The sequence below is a fragment of the Onychostoma macrolepis genome, chromosome 21 (genome assembly GCF_012432095.1).
Source record: "Onychostoma macrolepis isolate SWU-2019 chromosome 21, ASM1243209v1, whole genome shotgun sequence".
Classification (NCBI taxonomy): domain Eukaryota; kingdom Metazoa; phylum Chordata; class Actinopteri; order Cypriniformes; family Cyprinidae; genus Onychostoma; species Onychostoma macrolepis.
In genome coordinates, this window is record NC_081175.1 from 11,701,106 (window position 1) to 11,712,427 (window position 11,322).

At 35.8% G+C, this 11,322-nt stretch overlaps 1 protein-coding gene across 1 annotated transcript; it reads right to left on the reverse strand.

The window, feature by feature from the left end:
* Positions 1-4,007: 4,007 nt before the first annotated feature.
* Positions 4,008-10,906, reverse strand: snx12 (sorting nexin 12). The gene is given in 6 exon segments (XM_058758701.1): positions 4,008-5,451; positions 7,206-8,817; positions 8,939-9,063; positions 9,928-10,023; positions 10,513-10,598; positions 10,601-10,906. Coding segments are annotated over 5 exon segments (486 nt in total). The 5' UTR covers positions 10,677-10,906; the 3' UTR covers positions 4,008-5,451; positions 7,206-8,714.
* Between the last annotated feature and the right edge of the window lie 416 nt (positions 10,907-11,322).

The window sequence follows — 11,322 nt, forward strand, 5'->3', positions numbered from 1 at the left end:
GGTATGTGACGTAGTATAAACAAACCGTGACACGCCCATTTCTCCGCCCATCCGCCAATCAGCTTCGAGGACGTTTCCATTCAATAGAAAGACGTTTCAACGTGAAAGGTGACGTTGGTATTATAGTATTTCGGTAAATGATTCATATCCATATCAACCAATGTACGCAAAAACCATCTCAACAAATCCAGATGGTAAATAAAAAACATAACCAGAGGTATAAAAAGTGCACAGATGTTGTGCATTTAAGTTTAAGCATGGGTATTAAAATGAAACATTGCCACATTGAATTGACGAAAAGTAAGTGTGAGGAACTCCATCCTAAAATTTAAAAGATAGCTATATATTTTCATGTTTAAAGGTTCAAATACTGTGAAAAATAGAACGTTAGAATGTGTAAAATATTTTTTATATTACATTACGTTTTTTTCTTCTGCTCACTAATGCTGTACTGTTAGATGTATTAGCTATTTATTCACATAAATCATTTTTATTTGTATTATTTACTTTAATAATTTTATTCAATTTATTTATTTAGTTGGTTAGTTAGTTAGTGAGTTAGTTTACTCCCTGGCAGCCTTCTGCTCTAGAACACACCCGAAAACTTGTCACCTGAAATGGCCAATTAAATTTATCTGCAGCTTTGAAACAACTATCTAAGATTAGATTACACTTGTCATTAGGTTGAACCTCAAAATTGAACCTAATCTGATTTTAACGTTGAATATGGTATTTATAGACTGTGTAAACTACCAAAAAGATACTTAAGAACATGAACATAACCTTGTTAATGTTCAAAATTTAAAGCGCATGCGTTAGAAACCAACCTTGTATGCACTATTATACATGTATAGCTGTCTATTTTCAGAATTATATATATTTATAAGTAAATCAGAAGGTATAAAGAGTCATCAGGTGATCCCATGTGAAGAGTTATTCTTATTCTTATCAGTCAGATTGTGTCAGAAGTCACAGTGGGTATTATTTATGTGGGTAAAGGAATATTGGGCAGAGATCCAGAAGGAGGGAAAATGGCTTACCGATCAGTTTCAACATTTTCGTACTGTTGATACTGTCCAAGCCCAGCAAGTTTAGTATGGTATCCGCTTCAGCTTTGGGATTCATACCCACCGGCTCTTTCTGAGGTGTAGTGTGAGGGAGGATCTGCTGGTGTTATAAAATAAATCTCCCATCGGCCTTGGTAAAGTTCAGATTGCTCTCCCAAGCAGGGGGCCCATTATCCGCAGAAACATAGACTTAATCTGAAACTTTTCCAAGAAATGAACTTGGACGAGCGTCAACAAACTAAGGAAAGATTTAAATCTACTTTGTATTCAATGTAACATAATAAACATCGACAGGTTTTAATACATACTCTCTTAAAAATAGGTTCCAAAAGGTGGTTTTTGCGGCAATGCCATAGAACACTCTTAAAAATAAAGGTTCTTTATTGGCATTAAGAAGTTTTAACATCCATGGAACGTTTCCATTCAACAAAAGGTTCTTTAGATTATTAAAATGTTTTTCTCTTCACACTAAGAAAATAATGGTTCTATTAAGAACTGTTTACTGAAAGGTTCTTTGAGGAACCAAAAACTCCTTTTTGGAACCTTTATTTTTAAGAATGAAGAACCATTTTAGGTTTTTCAAATTATGTTTAGGTAAACATCTGCTAAAAGGACCATTTTTTTCTTAGTGTAAATAACCTCAAGAACCTTCCTTCACTATAACAATCACATAACATAAAGGTTTTTCATGGAACCATCAATGGCAATAAAGAAACTTCATTTTTAGGAGTGTACAGTTAGTTTTGTTGGTTCCTGTCCAGACAAAAAGTCTGGTGCATATCCTCAATTCTTGTTTAATCTTTTTCCATCCCGTCAAGTTGACTGAAACATCATAAAACAATGGTAACCAGTGGAAACCAGGTCACAGCCTTGCATTCTGTGATCTCATCCACTGCAGTTTCAGAGTTAACAAAGCACATGTAATCTCACGTCTGTCCATTTGGCTGCTCCTTTTAGCATGTTTTCATAGGGAGGGTTGAAGTCTGTTCATCAAAGAAAGCCTTGTGGTCTTTGACATCGGTGGATATGTTGTGTCAGCTTGTGTAGGCATCAAAAATATCCCATTTAGCTTCCACTTCACGGACTAATGTTGCAATCATGCGTTATGCGCAAACTCATTTACAATCTACTGCTGCTAGTCAGATGAAATCTTTTAAAGTGAATGGCAAGTGTTACTTAATGAATATTTATCGCTATTCTTCTCTGTAATGTTTGTGAGAATGGGTGATAAGGGCAAGCTCTCTTTTTACACCTTGTGAATCTGTGGAAACGTTATCAAAATAATCAAATGTATACAGTGAAAATAAAATCACTTTTGAGCTTGTTTGTCCATGTGACTCACACACTGTCGATTAGACTCGACTTGCATATCCAAAAGTATCCGGGATCTAAATGAGGAACATATTAATCCTCTTAACAGGTCTCTTCTTGCAGTTGTAAGAAGTAATGGTGTCCGTTTATCCACATTCAAGCAGCGCTTACACAGCTTACACGACAGGCTCATTCAGGTAGACTTTACCTGGCCGCCAACGCTTTCCCTCCCCCATGTTTAATCCACAGCAATTAACACAAGGGCAAGTGGCCTGAAAACACAGTTGTATTCAATAAAATGGTCTTAAAATAAACTGGGCACACCGAGATTTGTTTTTTTTGTAGTTCATTAGGGGTGGGGGACCTTATATGCTTACAAAGGCTGTAATTAAAAAAAAAAAAAAAAAAATTGTCATATTGTGAAATGTTATTACAATTTTATTACAATCGTTTTCTATTTTTATATATTTAAAAAAGTAATTCATTCCTGTGATGACAAAGCCATTACTCCAGTCTTCAGTGTCATATGATCCTTCAGAAATCATTCCAATAAGATGATTTGCTGCTCTAGAATTTATTAGGAAAATCAATGTTGAGAACTACTTTTGCTGCTTAATATTGTTGTGGAAATAAATGCTGTTTGTGGCCTTTCTATTCATGAAAGTATCCTGGAAAAATCTAACCGTTTGCACAGAAATATTAAGCAGACATTGAAGACTGGAGTAATGATGCTGAAAATACAACTTTGTCATCACAGAATAAATTACAATTTTAAAAATATTAATACACACCATAGACAAAAATAGAAGTTATTTAAAATGGTAATACTTTTTTTTTTTTTAAGTATAAGATTACTGTTTTTACTGTATTTTTTTATCAAATATATAGACCCTTGCCGAGCATAGAAACGTCTTCCAAAAACATCCTAATCATTCCACAATTTTGAACTGTAGGCATGTAATATAATATAATATATATAAAACGGCACGTTTATTGTGTAATAACCCCCACAAGCAGTGATACTCAAATCTGGCTCGCGAGATCCACTTTCCTGCAGAGTTTAGCTCCAACCCTGCTCAAACTCACCTACCTGTGATTTTCTAATGATCCTGAAGACACTGATTGGCATGCTCAGGTGTGTTTGATTAAGTTTCGATCTAAACTCTGCAGGAAAGTGGATCTCGCGAGCCAGATTTGGGTATCACTGCCCACTAGGGTTAACTTGCAAGTTTCTTTGCATGAAATGAAGAACAGTTTCTGCAGCGCTGCCACCTCGTGGCTACATTCAAGAATTAAACAGCCTTCTTTGTCAGAGATACTCAAATCTGGCTCGCGAGATCCACTTTCCTGCAGAGTTTAGATCGAACCTAAATCAAACACACCTGAGCATGCCAATCAGTGTCTTCAGGATCATTAGAAAATCACAGGTAGGTGAGTTTGATCAGGGTTGGAGCTAAACTCTGCAGGAAAGTGGATCTCGCGAGCCAGATTTGAGTATCACTGAATTACATAGATTAATAAAATGGAAAATTGTTGACGTGTGGACACGTTATTCCAAACAATATGATTCGCTGTTTGAACTATGAATTATGTAATGTATGGTCTCATATAACAAAATGAGAAAATACATCGAAGGAGACAGAGAGGGTTTATTCATGGGTAGAAAGGATGGCTATCTGTTTAAAAATCAACGAGTGCCCTTTTCTTTACACACAGTCCTGAAAATAACCAGAATAGAAAGAGCCAGAAAAGAACATAACTCAGTTTAAGAGATGGCATATGGAAACATAACAGCAAATGTGACACATTTTGTCATAATGGAATTCAGTTTTTCACAGTGATTGAATATGTACATTCCCGAAGCTTTACTTACACACGGACACTAAACAAACGAAAATACATTTAAACATGGTTGCAAAAGCCTTGTTTTAACATGTTTAGTCAAATAGATACAAATGAAATATGGAATGTAAAGGAAGACGTTGTCGAGAGGCAATCCTAGTTTTAGCTTCTGAAGTGCTACATTTGGTGAGTCGGTGTCATCTTGATAAAAACTGTTCTCTGGTTTTGGATTGTGACTTCATTCATTTTTGAGACGATATCGCTTTTCTTGACCCAAGTAAAATGTATTTACTTCATACTAAGTATAGTTCAAATCTATGAACATATTTACTGACACGCCGTTTAAGACTTACCGATATAAAAATTGTAATTAAACTTTATTTTACTGCTAGTGCACAACACACATTTCATAATGTTAAGCCGAAAATGTGTTTTGTTGTCACTATTGATGTGGATTGTATGATCTTTGAATAATATCCTTCTTTAAATCCGAGATATAGTGTAGCCTATATTTATATAGGCTACACTATATTGTATACTTTAGCCTACCTAAAGTATACTTGCTATAGTTCTACTTGAGCACAATCAAATATAGGCCTACTTCAGTATATCTTCAGAACTACTTCCACACAGTTAAAGTGCATTAGCACAAAATTAGTTGTTCCAATTTAGCAGACTTTATTATACTAAAGGTGCAAATGCAGGGTATTTTTATTACCTTTATAAATATGTAAATGTATTTGTAGTATACTTGGCATGAAATAAATGTATTTCAAATACATTAAATTATATTTATTTTTTCACTAGGGGAAGCATGTTGCTTTAAATCTAATTAAAGACTTAAACTTTAAATCAAGAATACACTGAGGAATGTCATGTGGCCTGATCAAATTCTCTTTATAATATACATATTGGAGGAAAATCTGTGTGTCGCTTGAAAGGTTTTATGCCAGGAGTTTTAATCAGAATAAACACAAAAAGCACTGTTTTTAGAGAAATGAATATTCGCTTAAAGAAAAGAATGTGTCTTTCCACAAAAAGAGTGCATGAGGTATAAATACAGCATTAAGATGAGTTCATCCTCAGGGTGAAATAGGTGTTGTAGTTCTATTAGAGAATAGAAATATATACAGAATATCATGGACAGCAGCTGTGAAAGGCTTTGACTGATGTGCAGAAAAGAGCTGGTAGAGCAGATGGGTCCAGGACAAGGAGGGGGTTTTACCAAAACCTTTGGATCACAGGCCAGGAGACATGAAACAAAACGGTTAAAGATCTTGACAGTACTAATGCACTCAGGGCAAACTATGCTGCCACCATTATTACATTTTAGTTTAGGGGGGAAAAACTTGATTGGATATTGATAATAACAATCTGAGTATCATGTGAAATTAACTATTCCATTAATCGAGTTCACCCAAAAAAAAAAAAACAAGTGCTGAAATGTACTCACCCACAGGCCACCCAAGATGTAGATGAGTTTATTTCTTAATTGTAACAGATTTGAAGAAATTTAGCATCACTTGCTCACCAATGGATCCTCTGCAGTGAATGGGTGCCGTCAGAATGAGAGTCCGAACAGCTGATAAAAACATCACAATGATCCACAAGTAATCCGCATGACTCCAGTCCATCAATGAACATCTTGCGAAGTGAAAAGCAGTGTGTGTGAATAATCCATCATTAAGGTGGTTTAGCTTAAAATCATTGCTTCTGGCCAATACAAGTCCATAATCGCACTTAAAAGGTTACTCCACCTCAAAATGAAAATGTTGTCATTAATCATGTCGTTCCAAACTTGTAAAAGCTTTGTTCGTCTTCGGAACAAAATTTAAGATATTTTGGATGAAAACCGGGAGGCTTGCGACGGTCCCATTGACTGCATAGTAAATAACACTGTCAAGGTACAGAAAAGTATTAAAGACATCGTCAAAATATTCCGTCTGCCATCAGTGGTTCAATCTGAATTTTATGAAGCGACGAGAATACGTTTTGTATGCAAAGAAAAAAAATGTAACGACTTTATTCTACAATTCATCTCCTCAGCGTCACCGTAGCACCATTTTGGAGAATATCCTCTGGACACAAACGGTGTACGCATGTGGTTTTCATCCAAAATATCTTAATTTGTGTTCCAAAGACAAATGAAACGACATGGGGGTAAGTGATTAATGACAAAAGTGTCACTTTTGGGGTGGAGTAACCCTTTAATCCAGTGAAAAAGTCCATCCTCTGTTGTCCTCGCACATCAAAACCCACCGACGTATTTGTTTAGGGCTATTTTGCCTTGTGAACAGTGCTTGATATGTGCATTTCTCTCTAATGGTTCAGACAAGATGACTTTTTCACTGGAGCAAGCAATATTATGCATAAAGAACTTCAGCCGGAAGCAATGGTTTGAAGTTAAAAACGTCTTCATGCTAGATTTGTTTCTTACAAACATGCAACTTTTTGCTTCTCAAGACATTAACCGATGGACTGGAGTCATGTTGATTACTTGTGGAGTATTATGATGTTTTTAAACAGCTGTTTGGACTCTGATTCTGACGGCACCCATTCACTGCAGAGGATCCGTTGGTGAGCTAGTGATGTAATGCTAAGTTTCTCCAAATCTTTTCAGATGAAGAAACAAACTCATCTACATTTTAGATGGCCGGAGGGAGAGTGCATTTTCAGCAAAATTTTCATTTTTGGGTGAACTATTCCTTTAAAAAAAATAGAAGATACAACATGAAGCATGCAAATCAAGACATGCAGCCGGCAGTAATCTTACAAGTACACGTTGACTGTAAGGGACATGACAAGCAGATGCAAAATAAAAATTAGCAAAGCAACAGGATGTAAGACATTATTAAAATGAGTTTTGTAAGTATGACCATGAGACGGCATTTCCCCCCATATAATTGATTTGAATTATTAGCATTCATGCAGACATTGTTTCCCCACATCAGTTACAACATACTGAGAGTAAAAAACAAAACTTACTTCATTCACACCTAAAATGGAAGAGAGAATAAACAGAATAAGAAAAAAAGTTCTGATATTATAAAATCTCCAGCCGGTGCTCTATTTTGTTTTACTTTATTTACAGACAAACGTCACAGGCACAAATCGATGAACACAGGAGATAACATAAATATAGAGTCATTCTGAGGAAAATGACTGAACTTTGGCAGGACAACCTTTACACAGTTGGCACATATTTTGTCCTCCTAGGGAGCGGTTTTTTTTTTTTTTTCATCTTTCGCACGGTCGACTCGAGTTTAACTTGGACTCACATACAACACAGGTCTTGCGCACTTATTTCATATCAAAAATAGGTATATTTGTTTATTAATTACTTTGGAAAACTCCATAGCGGTTGACAAAAGGGCATTACAGCACTTCAACCCTAATATCAGTTTTTAGAACATACCTTCCAACTACTCAATGCCTATTATTGGGTTATACATACTAAACAGGCCTGATATATACTTTATTTTTGAAAGCTGTTTGTTTGCTAACACAGATTAGCATGAATCTTCAAACATAATCTCAGAACCATATCTCTTCGCATAAAATTGGAACTAAAAGGCTCTAATCTCTTCATAATCCAATATATGCGTTTATCAGATTGAAATGCAATATTCATATTTTTGTAAGATGATACTTTTAAATTTTATTCAAACGATGTTTTGGACAGTTGAGTATGGGAAGCTTGTTTCTACCAGGAAAAAATAAAATAAAAAAAAATACAGGTAACAAAATCTTGCAATTTCAACTTTGAGAGTTTACAAAAAAAAGAAAGAAAAAAAAAAAAAGGTAATTGGGACCCCCCAATATTTTGAAGGAAACAAGCTTCAGTAGTTAACGGCGCAAAAGGCAACATTACATACAAGTTGAGTTTGTGATTATGAATACTGGCTAGAATTTTACGGTCTTGCCGATGGTCACATGAAAACCGAGTACATTTTCCAAATATATATGCCTGAAACACAGCCCAGAACATTCTTCAGCTTGCTTCTTTGTTAAACAGTGTAATGCTTAACATTTAGGAGCATTTTTATAATCTGCTGAAAATCCAGCTCTTCATTGCTCACCAAGTGTTTTGTTAAGCATTTGCACTGTTTGGAATGACATGCAATACACCTCAACTCTTGAACTCGTAAAGCACATGTTCTTTCAACAGACGCCAGAGAGGACAAAGATATGAGCCAACCCTCTTTGCTTTACAGTGCTACAGCTTAATGTATAGTTATAATACACACACACGCACACTAACAAGTACATTGTATCGATAATAAAGAAATACAATGTGTGTGTAAAGAGTAACTCTCAGACACATGTACAAAACATGATCTGTTAAATAAAACCAAGTCCTGCGCGGTTCATCAAGTATCTAGATTTTGCTCGGTGTAAAAATAAATGTTACTCTGCACTTTGTGTGCAGATGAATGGGAATAGAAGCTGACAACCGAAGAAAGAAGACCCTCCCTTGTCCCAGTTTGGAAAACCCTACTGCCGTACTTTTCCGGGAATGTAGTTCCGGTCAATACTTTCATCCTGCAGGAACATGTGAAGACAGCGTTCATTCTGGGCCAAAGGATGACCTGCAATTCTGTAAAGGAATATGAAAAACATATGTATGAAATCTGGACAAACTCAGGTATTTTTGATAGTAAATGTTGAAAGTTCACAATATATTTGTGTAATCATCAGGTATCAATTCGATGGCTAACCTGTTGATGAACTGTTCAAGCCCAGCTCGTCTCTCCTCAATGAAGGACTCCTCAAAAATGCCCTCATCTCCACGGAAGGGAAGCTGTCTCTTCAATGCCTTTCCAGGCAATGGAGGCACAACAATCTAGGAAATATTTTCACACATTTTAAAAACTTTTTTAACCCTATAAAGCATACTGCATCATATTTGATAGATGCATTTCTAAGGCTTCTAAATGATCAACATGATAACTAGAAAAACCTGTTGAGCACAATCTACTACATGCCTGCTGTCATCTGACTGATAGATTATACTTTCTCAGTACGTTTATTAGTACATTTCTAAAGATGAAAATAATAAAAAAAATAAAGCATCAGGCTTTTGAGAAGTTTATTTGTCAATCTCTCAATCATCTTTCCATTGCATTTGATTATAATCCCCCCACCCCACGATAAAAACTACAAAACTTATCTCTTAAAACTAAGCATTTAAAGTCACATTACTGGGATATATAGACTGACAACTGATATTTATATGCATTTCATGTACATCTGCTATAATATTGCTATAAAAATCTCAATGATTTACATAAAAATACATTACTATAGAATCTTAAACTTATTTTGTTCCATATAAATACTAATAGCTGCACTAAATTACATATTTTTCTGGTGTTTTTTCTTCTCTTTTAGTCTGAGCACCATATTCTCACTATATCAGACCATATAGACCAAAAAAAAAGCCTGATGCATCAAATATGATACAAAAGATAAAACATGCATTTTAATATTTTTAAAAATATATTTTAGATAAAGGTTCAACAAGCGGTCCCGTTGCTAAAAAAACAACAACTATTAGTTCATATGTCAGGCTTCGCTGAGTTTCGTACAACCGTTTTAAACAAGTAAACATTTTTCTGCAAGGACATGTAAAGACAACCATATATATGTTCAATACAAGTGTTTTATGACACAAGATGTTTCCTGCAAGGTCTCCAGGATGTGATACCTTGCTGTCTCTTTCCAGCTCATTCTTCAGCCACTCGAAGTCGCTGTATCTTCGTCTAACACACGACTCCTTCAGTTTAAAAATGGGAAGATTTGTCTAGATTTCAACGGAGAAAGCAGAATAAGTCACGTGATTATTAAATAATGTCTACATATCTTAGCTATGTGCAGGATGCAGAATGTTCTCGAATTCATCAAACACAAATTGACAAATATTATTAAACCTACAAAATGATACATTTGGAACAGTAACGCATCCAAATGTTTATCTTAATAGTTTAGGTGCAACTCGCTAGAGGTTGTTGATGGTTGACAGAGTAACAACAACAGCTGAATTAGCTCAATCTCTCTCCGCCAAAACTGCTTAAATCCAACTTGCTCACATAGAAAACCGATTTTAGACTAAAACCTAGCAGTTCGTGCTATAAAGTCTCGTTTTTAGAAGTCTTACGAAGGATGAGATTCTTTCTCGTCGAGTGAGGTGTTAGTTAGCATTAGCGCGCAGGCTAACGTTAGCTAGGCCGAACCGAGCCGCAGCCTCTCTGACACAAACACACAATCACATTCATTCACTGGGCCAGCCTACCCTCATCCGGACTTCGTAAGTGGTGAAGCGATTGCGGCCGACTCCTATAGTCTGCGGGTCGTACACATCGATTTCCAGAAAGTTGCTGGAGGGCCGTAGGCGTCCGTCAGGTCCTGCGGTTTAGAGTTTAACCGGCGAGTATCGGCCACTGTGGCTTCGGACATCTTTGATGACTTACTTCAGACTAACTACGGCGAGGTGTAGTCTAGGGCACGTACAGATGAGAAGGTTTTGATTAAGACATTAAATCGACGGAGGTTAAAATGAGCTAGGTACTTCTGCGAATCTAAAACTCGGATGTGTCCAGTTCAGCAACACCACAGGAAATCCTGCGCTTCCCGCACCCCCGATGCAATGATATGTGTGCAGCAGTTTGGAGACGTATTTTATGAACCACCTATTTTTTTTTCTTTTTTACCTAGGTAGCCAATAGGCGTTCTGTTTTATGATGACTGACAGGTAATTTGACCTATAAGATTTTAGAAGACCGCGAAGGGGGTGGGCTCTTCAGGGTTCCATTAAATTTCTTAACTGGAGGAGAGATTGGAAGGACCAGAAATGTCTTTTTTTATTTTTTATTTTAAATATATTTTCTCAGATTGTCATTTTATAAAAAATGTTTAGTAATTATATGGCTATTAAACCAAAGTCCCTTTGATTAAACGACCTGCTTTAAAACATGCAAACTTACCAAAATAATGCACAGAAGGACATAAACCAGTGTTATTTTATAGTTTACTATAGCTTGTATTAGCCTACTCTTTTGAATTAGTTTTATTTTTACTTTTTGTTTCTGTATTGTTTTTATTT